Below are 23,196 nucleotides of genomic sequence, written 5' to 3' on the forward strand. Positions count from 1 at the left end.
TTGCTTAAAAAAATAAATAAAATAAAAATCACTCAAATGATAAGACAATAACCACATGATCAGGTGTGCTTATTCTTTAATCTCCAAGAAACAAAGAGAAATAAAAATCACATCTTACATTGTAATGCCGGATAATTAATCTTGACATTATCATTAGCCATCTTGTATGTTGGCCACTTGATATACACTACTGATAACATACCTTCATTTTATATACGTTTATCAAACGGATGCAATTCATTGACTTTTTTTTGCTGACAAAATATACATCTATAAATAGATATCTGTATACACATATAATTAAATTTAAAACCATATACATAAATGTCTGGATGTATAACTGCACACAAATATTTTGCATATGGCATTACATATACATTTTATATGTATATAATCTCACACAGTGCAAAAGTATTGCCATTCTCATATTTTAAAACAATACTAAGTATTATACATACACACAGTTATATATTAGGTATTTATGGAAACACACTGTAGGTACTACAGCTGGGAAGTTAGATATAGCATCAAAATGGCAGAAGTAATAAAATCCTGAGATGGATTTCATAGAGCTTGTTCACATTATAAGGATTTGTTTACGGGACAGGAATGGAGTCTGAGCATCACGCATAGCCTTTGCAAAATCCTGCAATGGCCACTCTGTTGATGGAGGAGTAACAAGCTTCCCCCGACGAATTAAATCAGAGAGGTCTCTTATCATTTTTGTAACTTCCTCTCGGTCTGCAAGACACAATGTATATTTGAAAATTTAAAAACAGGCAATTTAAGGTTATGATCAAATAAAACAGACTGATTTACAATTACAAATAGGGAAAAGTGGCGGCGAGCAAGAGTGCAAAATAGGAATGATTATTAAAACAAACAAAAAAATGTGTGGTGTTACATATACTCACTGTGAGCTCTATCTCTCTTCCACTGAGTCACCCAGAATCCACACAGCTTCACATTCTTAAATATGAGTGCACTCTGAAAACAAACCAAAAATGTAAGAATATGAAAAAAACAAACAAACATTTAAAACCAGGATGTGTGAAATAATTAAAAGGGGATATGATGGGTAACTTTGATCAGGAATAGGGATTTCTGTTTTTTTTTTATATTTTGGCTAATATGAGAAGGGACATTCAAGGAGGGAGAAGATAAAAAAAAAAAAAAATAATAATAATAAAAAAAAGGGAAATCAAAAAGGTATTTTCTAGAGGTGAAACACTTCATGGGCTGGTTTGCAAAAAGGGATTCCAGATACAGTTCACACAGTCCAGATACATAATGTGGCAAACTGCTTGGTAATAAATTATGATAATTAAAGATAATACTAGTCATGTCTTAAAAATAAGATTCCATCTTTTTAGTGAGTTATTGTACTCCTAGTGTAGTCAGGGTTTTTGCTAGACTTTTGGCTAATAGACTAAAAAGGTGCATGTGCCCTCCCTGGTTCATCCTGGGTTGGAATGAGCTAGGATTTTCAGGTTGGATGGCCAGGTTAAACATTCCCAGAGCACTTCATCTGAACCATGTTGCATGCTCGGGAGGGTCACAGCTCCTCCTCCTTTCAAAACCTGTGTTGGCAAGTGTTAAAACGGAGACACACAAGACTAATCTTGTCCAGGGGGAGTTTCCATAGAGATCATGAGGGTTTGACAAATTCCACTAATAGAATAAAGAAACAGTTTCACAAAAGCACATTATAGGCAAGGAAGCAAGTGCCCAGGGACAGATTTTGGTCACTTTGCGGACTTTGAAAAGTTATAACGATTTTCTTTTTTACTTAAAGGGAAACTATAGCCACCAGAGCGATTACATTTTAAGGTAGTTGTTCTGGTAAGTATAGTCAGTCCCTGCAGGCATTTTATAATAAACACGGTCTTCTCAGAGAAGAGGCAGAGTTTACATTACAGTCTAGGGACACCTCCAGTGGCCACTCAAATGGCTACTAGAGGTGCTTCCTGAGACAGTTCTGCACAGCACCGACATTCAGTGATTCCACCCTCTGCATCGAGACACTGAAATTGCCTCATAGAGATGCATTAATTCAATGCATCTCAATGAAGAGGTGCCGATTGGCCAGGGTGATGTTTGGCCCTGCCTGCAGCCTGCCTCCTTGGCTGAGATCATCAGACTTGACAATTTTAGATCATTACTTCTGATGATGTCAGCCAAGGAGGCAGATCAGGGGTTGAGCCAGCACCAGCAGACTGGAATAAAGGTAAGATGTCACTATAATGTCAGGAATATGTAGGGGTCAAACACACAGAGTGTAGTAGAATAGTAATGTGTACCAGGCCTGAGAGTGGTCGGGCTAATGTCACAAGTACAGAGAGTAATAAGGAACAAGCAGAGGTCAGGGGAGCCAGAAGTCAGGAACAGCGAGAGTACGAAGTAGAGTCAAAGGAGTACAGAATGTAGAATAATCAAAACGTAGCCAAAGTTAAAACCAAGAAATATATAGAGTAAATAATGAGTTTTGTTTTCTTTTTTAAATCTTTATTTGTAATTAGCTCTCCAGCATGAGAGAAGAAGAAGAAGCATATAACAGAGAGTTAACATATCTAACAATCATCACTATGTTCAAACATTAGTACATATTAGTGAATCTCGGTTTGGCTCGGCTAGGAAACTGCGGGTTTTTAATTTTTGAGTGTGTAGTGTGCTATACGGGTGTTTCCTTTCTGAGTCTGGTCGTGTGGGGCCTAGCTATGTTATCTAGATGGTACAAATGTCATTGCTTGCGCTGTATTGATTGTGGGTCCAGGGCACAATAGGGAGCTACATAGACCAGCAAGTACTAATGGGGAAAGCAAGCAGGTAACGGGTCTAGGGTGCAAACTCCGTGTGGGATTTCACCGAAAGGATTTAGTGGCCTTCGCGAGGTGAACTAATAGCCTATTGTTCCAGGGTGGCTCAGCGAGTTATCGATGGGCTGCAGGGTAACAGGCCTTATATGAACTATATTAAATGCACCTCCTGCCTGTTTCATGGTTTGGTGCACTTCTGCTGCGATTTTGGAGGTGGGAGGGAAAGAGTCCCTGGGGCGCCAAGGACAGGTTTGGCTTCAGAGTAAATTAAGAGCAGTATGGATTTTTTTTTGTCTCATATGTGAAAAAGTAAAATAAAAGTTCCTAACAATAGATAAATGAGCTGCTGTCGACACCAGTCCCTTATTTAATAAGAGTATAGTAATGACGGAGAAAGTTCCTCGTTTCAAGCTGTTGCAGCCGCATACATGTAGCTTCCTACCCCTCCTGGGTACGAACGGCACCACCTTCGCTGGGTACCATCTGTTCATCACTGTGGTCAGTTCCAAAGGGCCCAGTACCTGTAATGAGTCCCCTGGCAAGTTGAATGTGCTCAGCAGCGCAGTTGCTCCCTGCAGACCTGAGACGGAGTGCACTGTGTCATCGTGTAGGACATGTAGAGTCTGAGGCAAGCACCAGCGATATCCAACCTTGTGTTGCTGGAGCAGTGTCGTGAACGACCGGAGGGACCTCCGCCATTGTAGAGTGTCCCCTCACAGGTCAGAGAAGGAGAACCGCATGTTCTCAAATTCGTAGGTGCTGGACCCTTTAAGTGCCACCTGCACTGCAGTCTTCTCAGCAGAGCTGCGGAACCTCACCACCAGGTCCCTAGGGGCTCTCTCCGGTGCCCTCCGTGGCTTTGGGACCCTAAAGATAGCGTCCGGGGTGATGATCTTGGCTTATTTAGATGCCAGCAGTTTTCCCACAAATCTCTGCATGAGGTGTGGGAGTCGTCGTGGGGATGTCGTCTGGTCCTCAAACTGTCAATTTATATATTATAGGCGAGGAACCCATTGATCGTGCACCCCCCCACCCCCTTATAAAGAACCACAACAATGAGTTATGTCCCGGAATCCCCTTTTATACTGTGTTCTTTTAATTTGTAGCCACGCCCCCAAAACAGTTGAATTCAAACGTTTTGCCGGCCCATGACGTTATTAGCGGCATGACACTGGTGCGTACACGCTACGACATAAAAAGGGGCGGGGTTATCACAGCCAGTATGAGAAACACTGGAAAGGTCCCCTTCCACGTGCCGGATGTTTCCAGGGTGTAGCACAGCCTGTGCCAACACATAAAGGTACCCTGACATATAATTAGGGAGGCAAGATGGTGCTTTTAAAATAATACAGTGAGGAATACATGTTTGTGTTCCTGACCCTACAGTGTTCCTTTAAGACTTATATTGCAAAATGCTTGCCACACAAGAAGCTATGCTTGTTACTAGCAATTCCTTCTAATGGTATAAATGGAACTCAATAAAAAGGTGATCTAGAGGTCAATAGGCACAACAGTAGTGTAAATATGTACATGCATTGTTATTTTTTTATGTTTTTCTAATGTTGTATATGTTAGGATCTCAAAGCACAGCCAATTATAGAAAGCGGAATTTCATAACACCATAAAGTCACGTGAATGTTCTATGTGAGGGTGCACAGTTGTGTATGATGCTTTGGAAGCGATGTCTAAATGAATGTGCCTGTGCAGTACTTTTGAAACACAGCATACTCAGAAGTGCTGTGGAGGTTAGTGCGTTAGTCTATACTTCTGCTCTGCACTCCTCACCCTTTAGATGCTTATTAGGGAGAGGTAAAACTGAAAAAAAAAAAAAAAAAAAAAAAAAAAAAAAGGATTGCAGTTACAATCCTGAAAGGCAGGCATTTTGCAGGCAGTTCTTATGTCCAAGACATAATATCTTAAATAATGTTTATTCAAAGGTAGCCCACCCCCCCACCCCCCTTCAATTTAGGTCTCCATTCGGATCTAGTCATCTGATTACAACATTAAACCAGCCTCTGAATCTGAACTGAAAGCCAATGAACTGGTTTTACACACAATAAAAAAAAACAACATATCAACTTACCACAGGTATAGTCACTGGTTGTTTAGCCATCCCACCATATGTCACCATAGTGCCACCATAGCTAGAGGACAATAACACATTTTGCAATTAGTTTTTCAATTCACTGCAATTGGGTACTTAGTTCATAAACCTCTAGAATTTAGGCACACTGTTCAAAGCTCACTGCAAAAAAAAAAAAAAAAAAGTGGTTTTGGTAACTTTTTTATTTTGGCTGAGAATTCAAATACACAGAATGAAATTGTGTACTTCAAATTGTATAGCCAAGAATTGGCAAGAAGATACAAATTAGGCCCTTGGTACCAAGCTACTGTATTGCATTCTGGTTTAAACTCTTGAAATTGTATTACGACTACAAAACTGGATTAACTTCTTGCATCCTGTGCCAGACATTTATAAAGTTTTCTAAAAGTACACTCACTGCATGTTATAAGCATGTTATAAGCACCCTAAGCTTCCCCCACCAGTTATCCTTCTACAATGTTTAGTGAACAGGTCCCATAGTATGTATTATTTAACATTAGGGAAAGATACTTTATTGACACTAAATCCTCCATGTTATGGAGCACTCAGTTGATTAACTGATGGCACATTCAGGAATGTACTCAAATAAATAACCTATACCAGAGCACAATGATTTCATAATTCAATAATCAGTCTTTGAATCACTACCTAAAAATACTTACTCCAAATGGCGCAACATCTCGGTTGTGCTTTTCCCACCAACACAGTTTAAAGCTAGCCTTGGACGGGGACATTTCTGTAAATAAGTGAAAGAAAAAACAAAACAAAAACAAAAATTTGTTTCAGGGAGTATTTGTACAAGGGAATAAATACTTGGTAAAAAGGAGGATTTTTTTTTTTTTTTTTTTAAATACCTTGAACAACTCTTTCATCTCTGGCTTGCGAAGGACATCTTCTGTGATGACATGATCTGCTCCTAGGTCATGGAGCCTCTGTACCAGACTACTGAGATCCGACCTGCACACATATAGATGTATCACAGCAGTCCTGTTACAAGTGCTTCCATACAACTTGATAGATATTTCTACAGTCACAGCTTCAGTCTGCAAAATTTATTTTCCCCCAATACTATCCATGATGTCAAACACATAATTTGCTGTATTGTACTATCAATAAACAGCTTGGCACTTTTATGGGATCCCAGTTATTACTCCCGTTCCTATATGAGGTTATCAACAGGATTCATTATGCTTTTTTATTTAAAAAATTACCAGAAAAAAAAGATTCAGGTGAACCAAATTTGTAAAAGTTCGCCATTAACTAGGTGCAACAATTTTCTTTCTAAATATCTTGCATGATGATGTTCACCAATTTTGGGATTCAACAGGTAATGCATATATTATCACATAGCATGCTGTGTTACAAACTTGTAATGCTCACACATAAGCCAAATGACTATACACCTACCGATCTCGTACAACATTAATGGTAGTAATACCAAGTGATGATGCAATTTGGATAACAACTTGGCCCACACTGCTGTTGCTGGCATTTTGTATTATAGAGTCACCTATGGGAAACAAAAATGTATGGGTTAATTTCAAAGCACCCTTCCAACAACCCACAAAACCATCACCACACATAAGTACCCCAAGTACCCCATAAGTACACAAGTAACTATATTCTGAATTAAGAACATCAAACCGTGAACAGACCTAATTTAGCCCTAAACTGAAGAGATATTCATATTGAGGGATGGTGGAGAGAGAAAGAAAGTAAAACAAAAACACACTATATGTATGGATGCCTACAACTTCTGCATAGATTTGTTTGTCTGGTAGATTGCATTCCTCCAATAATCCCTAACACGATGGATTTGGTGAAGATTTCTAAACAGGAAGGCATGAAACTGCCCACCAATGTCTTTCTCATCTAAAGTGGCACTGTCACAGTCTGGAAACTTTGCAGAATTTGCAAGGTCCCCAATGGGGACATCACCACTGGTGGCTCGTTGGCAGGTAAAGGTGAGATTACATTGTACAGCGCTGCGGAACTTGTTGGCGCTATGTAAATAATTATTACCTGTACCTCGCGGCTGCCATCTTTCTTGCACTGCTCCATTTCAACTACTGGTGCTTCAGCGCCAGGAGCCTACATCACTGCTGTACTCTCGTGTCTTGTAAAATGTAAAGTTGTATTTTTGTGTGTACGCACCTTTCCTTAATCTGTATTCCAGAAGCAAGCAGAATAGACTATTGTACAAAGAGTGATATCTATAGGGACAGACAGGGGATGTATTATTTACTGTGCCTATTATCTGTGTTACTTGACCAAAGCTTAAAAAGAAGCTGAATTATTATTTCTACTTTTGTTATACAAGCAAAGATTTGCATATGTTTAACTCATTGTGTGCATTTTAATAAATGTAATTACCGTATATACTATAGTAAGTATAGTATAGTATAGTATAGTAAGTATAGTAAGTATAAGCCGACCCGAATATAAGCCGAGGCCCCTAATTTTACCCCAAAAAACTGGGAAAACTTATTGACTCGAGTATAAGACTAGGGTGAGAAATGCAGCAGCTACTGGTAAATTTCTAAATAAAATTAGATCCTAAAAAAAATATATTAATTGAATATTTATTTACAGTGTGTGTATAATGAATGCAGCGTGTGTGTATGAATGCAGCGTGAGTGTATGAATGCAGCGTGAGTGTATGAATGCAGCGTGAGTGTATGAGTGCAGCGTGTGTATGAGTGCAGCGTGAGTGTATGAGTGCAGCGTGTGTGTATGAGTGCAGCGTGAGTGTATGAGTGCAGCGTGAGTGTATGAGTGCAGCGTGTGTGTATGAGTGCAGCGTGAGTGTATGAGTGCAGCGTGAGTGTATGAGTGCAGCGTGAGTGTATGAGTGCAGCGTGAGTGTATGAATGCAGCGTGTGTGTATGAATGCAGCGTGAGTGTATGAGTGCAGCGTGTGTGTATGAGTGCAGCGTGAGTGTATGAGTGCAGCGTGTGTGTATGAGTGCAGCGTGTGTGTATGAGTGCAGCGTGTGTGTATGAGTGCAGCGTGAGTGTATGAGTGCAGCGTGAGTGTATGAGCGCAGCGTGAGTGTATGAGCGCAGCGTGAGTGTATGAGCGCAGCGTGAGTGTATGAGCGCAGCGTGAGTGTATGAGCGCAGCGTGTGTGTATGAGCGCAGCGTGTGTGTATGAGCGCAGCGTGTGTGTATGAGCGCAGCGTGTGTGTATGAGCGCAGCGTGTGTGTATGAGCGCAGCGTGTGTGTATGAGCGCAGCGTGTGTGTATGAGCGCAGCGTGTGTGTATGAGCGCAGCGTGTGTGTATGAGCGCAGCGTGTGTGTATGAGCGCAGCGTGTGTGTATGAGTGCAGCGTGTGTGTATGAGTGCAGCGTGTGTGTATGAGTGCAGCGTGTGTGTATGAGTGTGAGTGTATGAGTGTGTGTGAGTGTGAGTTGCAGAGCCTTGGTGGGGGGTGGGTGGTTTTTTTTTATTATTTAAATTTTTATTATTTACATTTTTTTATTATTATTAATTATTATTTTTATTTAATTATTATTATTATTGTATTATTATTTAATTATTATTATTTTTTTTATTATTATTATTTTTTTTCGTCCCCCCTCCCTGCTTGATACATGGCAGGGAGGGGGGCTCTCCTTCCCTGGTGGTCCAGTGGCATTGGCAGTTCAGTGGGGGGGGAAGAGGGGGCTGGCAGAGCTGTAACTTACCTCTCCTGCAGCTCCTGTCAGCTCTCTCCTCCTCCGCGCGGTCTGTGCAGCTCCCTCTGTCAGCTCCCAGTGTAAGTCTTACACTGGGAGCTGACGAGGTGCTGAACGGACGGCGCGGAGGAGGAGAGAGCTGACAGGAGAGGTAAGTTACAGCTCTGCCAGCCCCCCTCTCCCCCAGTCTGTATTATGGCAATGCAAATTGCCATAATACAGACTATTGACTCGAGTATAAGCATAGTTGGGTTTTTTTAGCACAAAAAATGTGCTAAAAAACTCGGCTTATACTCTAGTATATACGGTACATTTTGTTAGTCTCTTGAAAAAGTTATTAGACAATTGTTTTCCTCATGTCTTGAACTGTGCTGTATGAAACCAATATAGAAAAATTACACTGCTTTCTTAAAATTATTTAACACAATTCTATTAGGGTTTTTTTCCCTTTGAATTTTTTCCCTTTGAATTTTTAAAATCAATTCATGACATTTCCTTCTGCAAGCCTGTGAAATAACATTGTGAGATCACCACATATGCAAATTTAGAAGTATAGGTTTAGGTATAGACCACTAGACCTAATAAAAGGCTAGTGGATTAAGAAACAGAAATAGGGCTATGAAGCCAAATTTGTTCACAATTAAAGTTTGAATATTGCAAGAGGTTTAAAGTATCACTATAGGGTCAGGAACACAAGCATGTATTCCTGACCCTATAGTGTTAAAACCACCATCTAGCCCCCCTGGGCTCCTTATGCCTCCATACATATAGCAAAATCCTACTGTATTCAAGCCAGAAGCTGTAGATCTGCATGCTGTTTGGCTCAAAAAAATAAAACAAGCAGTCTGCTGACATCATCAGAAGTGGTAGCCTGATCCAATCACAGTGCTACCCCATAGGATTGGCTGAGACTAACAAAGAGGCAGATCAGGGGCAGAGCCAGCATGATTCAAACACAGCCCTGGCCAATCAGCATCTCCTCATAGAGATGAATTGACTCAATTAATCTCTATGAGGAAAGTTCAGTGTCTGCATGCAGAGGGAGGAGATACTGAACATTTGGATGCATTTTAGGTAGCCAAGACCCAGGAAGGATCTATAACAGCTGAGGAGTGGCCAGTGAAGTTATCACTAGGCTGTAATGTAAACACTGCATTTTCTCTGAAAATACAGTGTTTACAGCAAAAAGCCTGAAGGTAATGATTCTACACACCAGAACAAATTCAATAAGCTGTAGTTGTTCTGGTGACTATAGTGTCCCTTTAAGTTTGGGCACCAAATTAAATTTTGCACTAACCTAATCCTAATGTGGTCAAACAATGCACATCAATGAGTGTTTGAATACCTGTATATTTACACACACCTATACCTGTTCCAATTTTGCAATCCCAACTGGCTGTAAATACCCAAATCAAAATTGCGAAATTGTGATTTATTCAGAAATCTTTAAATATGGAAACACATTCCATACTTAATAAAACCCAGAGTTCCCCTTTATTTCCCTTGCTTTCAAAGCTCAAACTGCTTATTGTAAATAATTCTATAAGTTTTTTGCTTCCTTGTACATTCTCACTTCATTTTTCTTCACCTGGTCGAAGGGTCTCATAATCAGACAGTAATCTATATGCAGTACATGGATTGACACTCAGAGTTGCTGCTCCCACCACAGGTATGTCACTGGGAACCCGAACAAGGGATGACTCATTGTACAATCCTTCTGTGCGCCATGTACCTGGAAAAAAACAAAAAAAATGTAAATAATAATGAAAATGAACTAATAAATACAAATAAATGGGATTAAAAGAAAAATGAAGGGAAAGGAAAAAAAATCTAGCAGTGGTAGAAGGAAGTTCTGGTGTAAATGAAGGATTATACATGCAAAAAACAAACGTTACAATAGTACGTAAAATGTGAGAGCTCAAAGTTGAGGGGGAATGTACCTTTCTTTAATAGATTCCTCTTTTCTCCCTCGGTCAGGATCTGTTCTTCATTTCTTCCTGTCTGCTCTAGTTTTCTTTAAAACATAAGACAAAGTAGGGACTACTTTGTCTTATGGAGGTTTCCTACACCTGATCAGCTATGACCAGCGGAGGAGCAAAGTGTGCTTCATTTCGGGTGGTCAGAGCAATTTTACCACAATTCTCACCTTTGACCTGTGATCTCGCGATGCTTCCTGTCAGTATTCCCGAACGTCCTGTCACTTAGACAGAACGCTGGCGAAACCAATGAATTTCATCCTAACAGAATGAGAACAGTTTCTTCATTCGTGTTAGGACGCAATTCAGGACTTTGTTCGGATCAGAATTTAATAATTCCCACGGTTTCAGGGAGCTATCTACCAAAAGGCTGAAAGACCTAAATTAGTCTTTCAGCCAAATTTACCAATACTAAGTAAAGATTACTTAGTGTTAATAAATTCTGCCCCTACTCGCTATATCGCAAGTAACGGGCATGTCCAGTAAACAGTGAGCAGCCAGTGGCTGCTCACGGTGTAAAAAACAAAACAAAAACCCTAGTGTCCCCCCTCCCGAGCCACGCAAATGGGGGCTGTTAAACTGAACGGTGGACCTATTGTTGTCCCCCCCAAATCTCACCCATGAGCTGCGGGTGGGGGCCGGGACCAATAGGTCCCCTATTCAGTTTAAGAGCCCCCACTCGCTCGGCACGGGTGGTGGCTCAGGAGTGGGGACACTAGGGATCTTTTATTTTATCTTATTTTAACAGTGAGCAGCCACAGGTAGACATGTTTGGTAGACATGCCTTACTCGCGATATAGCGAGTAGGGGCCGATTATTTACTAATACTAAATAATCTTTACTTTGTATTTGTAAATATGGCTGAAGATGCATCCGCGGCACGAATAGGATCGGAGTTTCATTAATTTGAACAAAGTCCCGAATTGCGTCCTAACACGAATGAAGAAACTGTTCTCATTCTGTTAGGACGAATTCAGTAGTTTTGCATGCGTTCTGTCTAGGGTAACAGGACGTTCGGGAATACTGACAGGAAGCATCGCGAGATCATGGATTAAAGGTGAGAATTGTGGGAAACTTGCTCTGACCACTGGAAATGAAGCACACTTTGCTACTCCACTGGTCATAGCTGGTCAGGCGTAGGAAACCTCCATAAGACAAAGTCTTACTTTGTCTTATGTTTTAAAGAAAAGTAGAGCAGACAGGAAGAAATGAACAGATCCTGACAGAGGGAGAGAAGAGGAATTGATTAAATAAAAAAGGTATGTTCGGCATGACAGTGCCGCTTTAAGAAAACCTGGAAGATAAGTGTTGTGGGCAATGAGACCTAAGCTCTCATGCATCCTCAGAGATCATTAGAAGTTAGTATGGTAAAACTAAAACTAACCTACTTTATATTAATTATAAGAATCAACACATCATTGGAAGAGAACCAGATTTTTTGTAAAAAACAAACCAAAAATATAATCCTTGGAAAAACTGTTTTTGGCTGACCTTGTGTGGAATTAAGCCTACAGTCATCACCGGAGGAGAGGAGTAAGGGCCAAAAAAAGTGCCAGGGCAGCTGATCTGGCCACTCACGTGCTGGTGGAGATGGCTGGGCCCGACGGGTCTATCCTGATGCAAGACACTATGAGGCTAAGAGTGGCGGCTTAGGAGATACGTGTCCCCTCCCCCCCCTTTTTTGTTTTTGTTTCTCTCTCCCTCTTCTCTTTCTTCCTTCCATTCACGCTCTCTCTTCCGCTCCTGTGCCTGAGCCTCTCCGACTGGACCAAGGAACAATGACTGGCGACCACATCACTCGACTAGCACACACAACCACGACAAACAGCGTGACAGAAGCGAGACCCACGTCCGAACAACCTGACACACCCTAAGACTGACCCGCTAACTGGACGTGCCTGCTCTACACATGACGCCCCCGAGATGGCCTCGGGCCAGGGCAGAGTGACTTACGCTTGGGCATTGAGGTGGGAGGTCGGGCCCTCATACGCGCCACGGTTTTCCCCATGACTATGTTACCCTATTCCGCACCCAAAATTGAGACAGTGCCTCTGGAGTAGACGCACAAGCAGATTTAGCGGACAAGGCCACTGAGACATCACCGTCCAATAGCGGTCTTTCACCGTACTCTAAGCTAGCTAGCACAGTACGTGGCCTGGTAGGCGGGCGCGGCCTTAACTGGCTCGGGCGGGGTGGGGATGGTTGGGGCGGGATGCGGATCACACCTGACTCCCCCAACATACCTGGAGCTATGAGTTTCCGGGAGATACCCTCCTCCCCACCCAACTTCATGACGCGACAGGAATTCCCTACCATGGTGATAGGTCACCGACACATCAATTTGCAATATCGAGACGATCTCTGCACCACTATAACAAACCATAGGCTAGATAGTGGGCCCACTACATGGCTGTTAGTTATAAACATGTTACCAATGAAATACTGTTGCAAATCTACTTATTGTGAGCTTTTTTCATACTCAACTGTTGAAAACAAAAATAAAGATGGTCTAAAAAAAAAAAAAAAGCCTACAGTCATGATGGTTTTGTCAAGTTTCCTAAACCCCAGAGAACCTCTGAGTGTCAGCATACAGAACATACCTTGCTGTTACACAATTTAAATGACCAAGATTCTCTCAGATTTCAGCCACAGTATAAAATGTTAAAATGTCCTGCATGAAAATATTTAAAGTGTGTCTTACTTCTTGAGCATAATCAAATACTGAAAGTTTTTGATTGCTCTGAGGTTAGTTGTTTTGCATGTAAGGTTATACTTTACATGGACTAGGACAGGGGTAGGCAACCTACGGCACTAGTGCCATGCACGGCACTCGAGGTGTCTTTGCACGGCACTCGAGGCTGCTAGAGCCAAACACACTCTGGCCTATCAGGAGTCCCAGTAAAACTGGTGGTGAAGGACAATCCTCAATTTATGAATTGTAGCACATAGAGGAAGTGATCTCAGATCACTTCCTCCCAGCACTTGTGAATGGGAATCCACACTGTAGTAGAGCAGCCCTCGACAGCTATCACAACTCCTGTTCTTGACCTGTACCTGGCCAGCCTGGTCCCCACTGGAACAGAAATACACAGACATGCAGAATAACCCTCCCCTCATACAAATAATATGAACAGCCCACACACACATGCAATCCCCACAAATGCAACACCATTAACAATCCACATACAAGCACACAACCCCACATGCAGCCTCTCACATGCAATACCCCAAACAGCCCCCACACACTACCAAACACACAATTTGACATATCCATCCACACACAATTTCACAAGCAGCCCTCATACACAGCCCACATTCATATGTATCATACACGATACCATAAACTACTCCTGAACATATACAATATAATAGCTCATATACGCACAAATACAACGATACAAAGCAATTACAGTATAAATAACACAAACAGAATACGGCAGCATACAGACCTCAATTAAAAAAAAAAAATAGGATCGGCACACTACGGGACATCACAATCCTATATCGGCACAGTGCTGCTAAAAGGTTGCCTACCCCTGGACTAGGATCTTGCTCTCAGATGCAAATAAATCTGGGCTAGCTACAGTAAGTGTAACTCCCCCCTCTGGCAGCAACGTTAGCCAGCCCAGCATAAGAGCTCTGTGCAAAAACACTCATTCATGGGCTGAGAGCACTCAGCTAATGCTATCAACCTAAGAATAAGCAGCAGCAGGATTGGCATCCAGCTTCTGCATTCAGCTCTGCAAAAGCTGGATATCATCCAGCTGCCATTGAAGGAGGCTTAGCTTCCAGCAGGACCCAGGTAAAAGCAACCTTATGCCCCATTACAGAGGAATGTTGCCAGGGTACTCCCAATATCAAAAATCACAATAGCGGGCAGTAGAGGTGGTTATAGAAACGCTTTAAACATTTTATACATTATTTGTAGAGAAAATGTTTCAAAACATTTTGTTTCTTTTTCATAATAAAAAATAAATAAATCATCATTTTTCACTTTTTAAAATTTCTAATACATAATTGTATCTCATTTTAACAAAAAGGGTTGTGTATGGTATTACCAGGTGTAAAATAAACATTTACACTGGTTCATTCTTGGCTGAAAGTGCCCAGATAATTTAGTATCTGGGGTCAGAATTGACTTCAATTCTGAAAAGCTCAAAATGATGCATAGCCCAAGGTGATGGGCAGGAGAGGACAGAGCACTCTAGCAGTTTGGTCATAAACAAATGGCCAGAGGCTCCTGGTAGTCCGCATACTGTTGAGAAGCAAAGTACCAGCTAGGAAGTATACAGAACTCCCCAATTTGGTATTCAGCATTGAGGGTCCCTATGGCTGGCAGCTCAGCCTGTGTGGAGGGGATGGGACCTGAAGTAGGTCTTACGCCAGCCTCTCTCTCCCTCACAGAGTAGGCAGGCAAGCAGTAGAGGAGCACTTAAAGTGCTTTATGTATTTGGAGTGTTCCTTTAACACAGAGGTAAATCTATGGCTGGACTTTATGTAATGGCTTGGAGAGGGCCCAGAGTCTAATTTTGCCAAGGGGCCCAGAATACTGTCAGCCCATCCCTGGGATACATACAGATGGGATACATACAGTTTAACATTTAAGGTACACAAAGTGGAGCACGGTGATTTAAATGAATTCTTGCATATGCATATTGCATTTGCATCTGTTAATCATTAACGGACAAGTCCAATAAACTCAACTTGTTGCTTACAATGGGGAAATTTGAATATACAACTCGAATCATACCAAGAAGTCACTCAATGGGGAGAAGAGGGTGAAAGGGTACTTTGAATTAGTGCAGATGGAGAATGGATGGAAGCTTTCATATGGTCTCAAGGCCTTGTTAAAAATCTTCTAGTCATAAAATATCAGCTGTGTTGGTCACACAGAGAGGGAATATAGGATTCTCCTCATATATAGGTTTGGTGTTAAAGATTGTGTGTCTGTGGAGTACAAGGAGTTTCATTGACTTGGCATTTTACCCACGACTGGCCTTTTCCTGGGTTGGCTTGCTGACCTTGTATTTGGGGACATTGTTTTACCATTGCTCTGTTCTTCGTATGGTTCAAGTTAGACACATAGGTCTTTGACCTAACAACAGATAAAAGACAAGAAAAAAAAAGAAAGAGCACAGAGAAAGAATAGTAGCAATAGTAATTTTCTTGTATTAGTTAAAATCATCCACATTTACTAATGTCTAGGTGTGTGATTATTAATAGAGAGACACATTTCAAAATATATTGCAATGGTCATGATAGCATATATAAGCCCATTCAAATATATTGTTGGTTTGACAGTGGGGCATGGGCATTCTAGGAAATGCAGGACATATTGTTTGGAACTTAAGGGTTTGGTTCGAATACAAAAGGGAGGGATATCAATGCTGGTGGTGGCTGAGCTTCATACATACAGGGATAAAGAAGACAATGCTCAAATTGGGGGCAAAACCAAGGAGGGGGGCTAATACAAATAAATATATACTTTTTTCTGTCCTCTGCAAGCAAAAATGCAGCGTATTATTGAGGCAAACATTTGCTAAACGCATTAAAGTTGTATTGGTGCCAATAATTTACTCCAGAATGTAATTTATTTATTTTTTACACTACGAAATATGCTTAACTGCATTTTTAGCTATGATGCATCATAGGTTTTGTTACTATTATTACAGCTCATCTGAACTAAATGGAGTGAAAAAAAACCCACACTGGAACCAATACCAGTGGTGACTTTTAAATGTCTCACGTCACAACTGCTAGCAAGGTGTTCATATTGCTCCAAGTAATTACAATAGTATCAGTAATTTATCCAGTAGATATGTCAGCAAAAGATCTGTTTCATCTTGGGGATGAGATCATTGAGTGCAAGTGAATGATTACACTTGTTTGTTATTCATTTATGAAAGTCCAACAATGAAGAGGAAATAGCAGCTCTGCTAAAAAAGCAATCGAAAGAAGATTTTCCTGATGCTCCCTAAGTTACGAGTGTCTTTAACCCCTTAATGACACAACTTCTGGAATAAAAGGGAATCATGACGGAATATATCCGTCGTCTGTCCTTAAGGGGTTAAATGTCTAGTACTAGCATTTATCTGATGTGGTTTAATTAATGCTCTCTACTTTTCGGGCAGTTAAGATAATGTGTGAAAATCCATTCCAAGCTAGCACATACTAAAAATCGGCATCTATGCAAGCCCCTAGAAAAAGTGATGAAAAGGGCAGTAATGGGTTTCCAACATAATTTCGTGCCTTTAAGAGGAATATAAAGTTATCTTCTCTAAAACTAGTCTACCCTGAATAAAATAGGAGATTAAACAGAGAAGCAAAGTTGACACGAGAAAGCTGTAGAGGAAAGAAAGTATTATTCTCTTATTAGCGTAGCAGTTTAGTGTCTTTTTGGTCTATTCTTACCAAGCCCAGCATCTACTGGGATCACCCAGTCACCAGGTCGTACAGATGTAACATGATTTCCGATTTCTGCAACTACACCTACGCCTTCATTGCCTCCAACAGCAGGTAATTCCGGCAAAAGAGCATAGGTTCCTGAAAATGTGAGGAGAGCAGATTTCTCTGAGCATATCTGTGGTCTTATAAGTGAATATAGGGAATGGTAAATTTACAATTGTTAAAATCGGAATCAGAATATATTGCATAAGTCACAAAGAACACTGTACTGTTGAATAAACAACCCTAATGTTTGTCTTCAGTAGATCGAGAAACAGAAATTTCAAACAATATAATGAAAATCTCATACATGACTGACTTACAAAAACAATACTTATATTAAATATCAATATATATGTTGCACTGTACCCTATCAAAGCAATGCAGTTAAAAAACAAAAAACAAACACACACAGCAAAAGACAACTGACCTAATTCATGTATGTGACCACTAGACCCTTTTCCCACAAGTCAAAACAAAAAAATCATCCAACAAGAAAAAGTCCTGTCGTTAATCAAATTGTATTTTATAATTCTTTTTTTGTTGTTGACTCCAGGCATCAACAGTTATTCCCAATGCATGTCCTACATTCCTCTCCTATACCCCTGTATTATTTTACCATATGTACCATTAAAAAAAAAAAATTAAAAAAAAAAAAAAAATCTTATGTTTTGAACAAATTGACACTAGACAAGGACTAATGGAGTATTTGTGTTGTCACAGACAGTGTGCAATAGTGGGCCTTTACAGATGCGCGCAGTTTTAAAAATAACCAATGCAGACAGCAACAGCATGCAACCAATCAGTGGCAATGATTGGGTACCGTATATACTCGAGTATAAGCCGAGGCCCCTAATTTTACCCCAAAAAACTGGGAAAACTTATTGACTCGAGTATAAGACTAGGGTGGGAAATACCGTGTTTCTCCGAAAATAAGACCGGGTCTTATATTAATTTTAGTCACAAAAAACACACTAGGGCTTATTTTCAGGGTAGGGCTTATTTATTTACGGTACCGGTATCTACATTGAACCCCCCCTTTAATTAATCCACCCCCCCTTTAATAAATCCACCCCCCCTTTAATAAATCCACCCCTCCTTTAATAAATCCACCCCTCCTTTAATAAATCCACCCCCTCTAATAAATCCACCCCCCTTTAATAAATCCACCCCCCTCTAATTAATCCACCCCCTCTAATTAATCCACCCCCCTCTAATTAATCCACCCCCCTCTAATTAATCCACCCCCCTCTAATTAATCCACCCCCCCTTTAATTAATTCACCCCCCCTTTAATTAATTCACCCCCCCTTTAATTAATTAAGTCCCAGACATAAAATACCGGTATCTACTCACAGTTCAAAGAGTCCGACCACTGGGTGCCTCACCGCCCGGAATGGATCCTTCCGCTGAAGATCCGTGAAGGCAGACTGACGGCGCTGCGCACGTCGTCATCACGCTGCACACGTCATCATCACGCTGCGCGATGCCGCGGCCCGCAACGCTCCTCCCCCTCCTCCTCATAGAAGAAGGAAGTCCCGCCGGGCCGCAAAGGTAAAATGCCTAGGTCTTATTTTCGGGGTAGGGCTTATAGTGCAGCCCACCCCGAAAATTCAGCTAGGGCTTATTTTCGGGGAAACACGGTACAGCAGCTACTGGTAAATTTCTAATAAAATTAGATCCTAAAAAAATTATATTAATTGAATATTTATTTACAGTGTGTGTATATAATGAATGCAGTGTGAGTGCAGTATGTGTGTGTATAGGAGTGCAGTGTGTGTGTTGCAGAGCCTTGGTGGGGGGTGGGCATTTTTGTTATTAATTTTATTCATTTTTTATTATTATTTTTGGTTTTATTAGTAATTTTTTTATTATTAATATTTTATTATTTTTATATTATATTATTTATTAATATTAAAAAAAAATGTTAGTCGCCCCCCTCCCTGCTTGATACATGGCAGGGAGGGGGGCTCTCACTCCCTGGTGGTCCAGTGGCATTGGCAGTTCAGTGGAGGGGGCTGGCAGGAAGCACTTACCTCTCCTGCAGCTCCCTCCTTCTCCGCGCTGGTCCGGTCAGCTCCCCTGTCAGCTCACACTGTAAGTCTCGCGGGCGCACTATGACCCCGCGGCTCTCGCGAGACTTACACTGGGAGCTGACCGGACCAGCGCGGAGGAGAAGGGAGCTGACAGGAGCTGCAGGAGAATTAAGAGCTCTCTGCCAGCCCCTTGTCTGTATTATGGCAATGTAAATTGCCATAATACAGACATTGACTCGAGTATAAGTCGAGTTGGGGTTTTTCAGCACAAAAAATGTGCTGAAAAACTCTGCTTATACTTGAGTATATACGGTAACTTTATTTAAATGAAATCGGAACTTAAAGCCTATGAATTCTGTATAAAAATGATACATTCCCTATGGACCAGAGCACAGTGAGTGACTGGTGAGAAACTGGCAAAGCCTGCATAATTCACACTCAGTCATGTAGACACCCAGAGAAGAATAACCACACAGCCTTAGGCAGATTACCAGTTTGGCCTCCCTTCACATACACTTTGCATGGGGATGGTGAATAAAGCCAAGCTTAGTCAAGATTGTCATTGTTCTAAGACCTTTGTGTAACACATGTATACTAACAAATACACACACAAAAAAAACCCCAAACATTTAAACAATTCTCTTCTTTGGAATAAAGTAATGTATAAACAAAACGTTTGAAAATGCTATAATAGCATATTTAAACAGCACTGCTTTTGTTCGCTAATGGAAGGTGAATTGTATTTTATACTGAAAGTCTAATCTGTCAGTTACACCTTATGAAAACGGTGGTGAGCCTTTTAAACTAATTGACCCCAACAAAAACCTTACCTTGGACCATGTTAATATCTGAAGGGTTAATAGGGGCAGCCAACATTTTAACTCTGACATCATAATCACCAGGAGATGGGACTACCAAATTCTGTAATCTGTAAAAGATAAAGGTGTAAATGTTACATGTTTTTATAGGGGGTGGGGTGGGGTAGGGGAGGTGTTTAAAATGTTTTAAAGTGGTTGTTCAAGTTTAAAGCAGTTGAATAAAATATAGAATGTGGTTTAAATCTCAGCAACTGACAGGGATGATATCCTCTTCATTTAGTATTTTTTATACTTCAACCGCATCAACTAATTAAAGCATTAATTAATTCCTGTAAATTGTAGAAATGATCCAACTCCAGCAAACTGCAACATTTCTGTTACTCCACAGGAACTGCAGGACTATTTACTGGATCTTTTGTATCCTTAGCCTCGGTTAACTTTCTTGTAACAGCTGGACCAATAACTGCTGCTGGATAACACATTTATGCTGCAAGTTTAATACACTGCTGACGTGAAAGTTAGCATCATGGTTATGATGCTTGGAGTACCCTGGCTCTGTTACTCAGTAATCGAGCAAATGGTTTAGCAATGGTTTGCCCTCTTTACCTGGGTTTGATGTTCATTGTGACGTGCTTCCTGCTTCGGTAGAGCCCCAGAAGATGTAACTGATGCAATGCACGGGCTAAGCTGACCGCTCAACAAATTATTGTTGCACAGAATTTACATTCGTCTGAGCGGAAATCTAGTTCCGGATATGCTGATGACAACCCAATGACGCTGCTGGAGTTGTAGTTGCACCTTCAGTAACGGAGGGGTTTAACATTGTATATAACCCTTCAATCTGTGGTTAGTACATTTTTATTTTACCTTTTTTCCTTAGATTGTTATTTGAATGTTAAAGGGGCACCAGAGGCGCCGAAACAACTTTAGTTTAATTAAGCAATTTGGATGTATAGATCATGCCCCTGCAGTCTCACTGCACAATTCTCTGGAGTTAAATCACTTTATTTATACAGCTCTAGTCACACCTCCCTGCCTGTGACTTGCACAGCCTTCCTAAACGCTTACCGAAAATTAACCTAACTAACCCACGATAAGCGGGTGCTAATGCACGCATTAGACCTCCCCATACGAAAGCATTGAATTAATGCTTTCCTACAGGAAAAAAATCTGACATTGGGTGTCCTAATGCAGAGCGTGAAGACGTCCAGCGTTTGATATCGGACCAAAGGTCATGGTAGAGAGCCACTGGAGGCAGACTTAGAGCTACAATGTAAACATTGCAGTTTCTCTGGAACTGAAATGTTTTACATTGCAGCATTAAGTGCAACAGGTACACTGCACCCAGACCCCTTCAATGAGCTGAAGTGGTCTGGGTGCCTATCATGTCCCTTTAACTCCTAAATGGTAGAGATTTGAACATTGAGACTAGAGATGTCCCGAACAGTTCGCCGGCGGTCGCCGCGGCGGGCGAACATATGCGATGTTCGGTCCGCCCCCTATTCGTCATGGAGGTGGGAGGGTCTGGGAGGGAGGGTCTGCTGCTGATTGGCTGGAATGTGTCTGCTGACTGTGAGGTACAGGGTCAAAGTTTACTCGATGATGACGAATAGGGGGCGGACCGAACATCGCATATGTTCACCCGCCGCAGCGACCGCGAACAAGCTATGTTCGCCAGCGAACAGTTCCTGGCGAACTGTTCGGGACATCTCTAATTGAGACTGCAGGGCCGTGAGCTACACATTAAAACGTATTCATTAAAAGGGACACTATAGTCACCAGAAGAACTACAGCTTATTGTATTTGTTCTGGTGAGTATAATCATTCACTTCAGGATTTTTGCTGTAAACACTTTCCCCCCCCCCAGAGAAATGCAATGTTTACATTACATCCTAGCGATAGCTCCATTGTCCACTCCTCAGATGGCTGCTAGAGGTGCTTCCTGGGCCAGTGCTGCAGAGTGCTTCTCAGTATATTTTGAATGAGTTGTAATTGCAGTGACATTCTAACTGGTCGACGTATTTCCAGAAGCTTTTATAATTATGAAATACTCATCTTGCATAGGAGTGAAGTGACAGGGCTGCTTTAAGCCCTTATACAAGCACTCCAGCAAAGCTCATGCTATGGGCTCCCGGTCACCCAATGCATGGTTAATTGAACACTCATTCCATACCTGTGTGTACAGGACTGTGGGGGCTTCTTGACTGCACCAGGGCAGCCAAGCATGTCATATCAAATATAAAACCATTAAAGAATAAATAAATAGCACAAGGCTAACTTCCATTCACTGTGTAATGAATAACTCCTATTGTTTCAAGAAATTAAATTTCAGCAGAGATTTATCAAAACAAACAGGTGCTTTAAGGGTGCAAAGTGCTAATGGTTTCCATGGTGATTGCTCCTTGCACAGTATAGCATGTTTGCCTTGCTAATTCTTGCTGAGGGCTGCTCTCTCTCTTCCCAGGTTGCTTTACAGGTCATGAGTGTCCCATGGCATGATCCCATGATGCATTGCTCGCTCAACTGGCTTCCAATCTTCCACTCCCAGAAGGCTCTGCGACACGACAGCATTCCCAGCCGCGGGCACTCTACCACACTATGCTATACATATATATTTAAAGGTGCTGTGCCCCTCCTCCCATGATGCTAGGCGCCATACACTTCCCTTTGCCCTTCCTCCCATGATGCTGTGCTGTCCTAGGATGCTCCGGCTGAATTTCCCATGATCCCATGTCTCACCGCAGCACCTGCAAGGGCTCCCCGTGCTTCTCGTATACGAGCCCCCGGGCTGATAGGGTGCTGAGCGGGCGGCGGAGCAGGCGTATACCCGGCCACATGGCTTCCCTCCTGGGTACAGATCCGCTACGAGACAGCTCCACCCCCTGCCCGTTACGTCACCGCAAGGTCACGCCCACTGCCGGCGGCTTAGCTGGGACCTTGGTTAAAGGTGACCCAGACTGGCAGCACGTGGAGTAAATAGCGATACTCACTTCGCTGGCAGCGTTCATGTCCAATATTAGTTTTCACTTTAAAACCCGAATGAAGCGGTTTGTGTAAATACCGCTGTCTGTGTGCACAGGGTCTAAATTTTGTATTTGCATAAAATGCCAGGCTGTGCCAGAACAGCCTTCCCCCGTGAGGCAAATTTGAAAGCGTCACAGAGTAATTTAAAACAATATAGAAGAAATGACAAAATGTGCAATTATCCTCAAAGTGAGACCCATTTGAACAGTAGAAAAAAAAAAAAAGATACGGGATTTTACTTCTGTGATTAAAAATTAAAGCTGATACCCAGCCATAACTGGAGGTAGTGAATGTAAAC

General features: G+C 41.6%; 2 protein-coding genes across 2 annotated transcripts in view; one reads left to right on the forward strand and one right to left on the reverse strand.

Moving 5' to 3' along the window:
- The window catches only part of EPB41 (erythrocyte membrane protein band 4.1), a 403,184-nt gene extending 385,519 nt beyond the window's left edge, over nucleotides 1-17,665 (forward strand). The window contains exon 24 of the mRNA XM_063454205.1: nucleotides 17,641-17,665. The gene's annotated coding sequence lies outside the window, so the exon portion shown is untranslated. The remainder of the gene's footprint in view (nucleotides 1-17,640) is intronic.
- On the reverse strand, nucleotides 60-22,776 carry MECR (mitochondrial trans-2-enoyl-CoA reductase). The gene is made up of 10 exons (XM_063454362.1): nucleotides 22,614-22,776; nucleotides 19,887-19,984; nucleotides 16,989-17,120; nucleotides 10,190-10,333; nucleotides 6,328-6,430; nucleotides 5,775-5,877; nucleotides 5,583-5,656; nucleotides 4,900-4,960; nucleotides 915-987; nucleotides 60-741 (listed from the first exon to the last, which is right to left on the reverse strand). Exons 1-10 carry the CDS (start codon nucleotides 22,709-22,711, stop codon nucleotides 578-580), a joined length of 1,050 nt encoding a protein of 349 aa, XP_063310432.1. The 5' UTR covers nucleotides 22,712-22,776; the 3' UTR covers nucleotides 60-577.
- Nucleotides 22,777-23,196: the final 420 nt, after the last annotated feature.

This window comes from Pelobates fuscus, chromosome 1 (genome assembly GCF_036172605.1).
Source record: "Pelobates fuscus isolate aPelFus1 chromosome 1, aPelFus1.pri, whole genome shotgun sequence".
In the NCBI taxonomy this organism is placed as follows: domain Eukaryota; kingdom Metazoa; phylum Chordata; class Amphibia; order Anura; family Pelobatidae; genus Pelobates; species Pelobates fuscus.

What these genes read in the sequence shown, in the direction of transcription:
- MECR (XM_063454362.1), bottom strand. Translation starts at nt 22,711, where the DNA reads ATGTGGCCGGGTATACGCCTGCTCCGCCGCCCGCTCAGCACCCTATCA. An exon ending in GAGATGTTGCGCCATTTGGA is followed by an intron (nt 4,961 to 5,582) that starts GTAAGTATTTTT and finishes ATTGTCCTCTAG; the next exon opens with CTATGGTGGCACTATGGTGA. An exon ending in AACCAGTGACTATACCTGTG is followed by an intron (nt 988 to 4,899) that starts GTAAGTTGATAT and finishes GTTTGTTTTCAG; the next exon opens with AGTGCACTCATATTTAAGAA.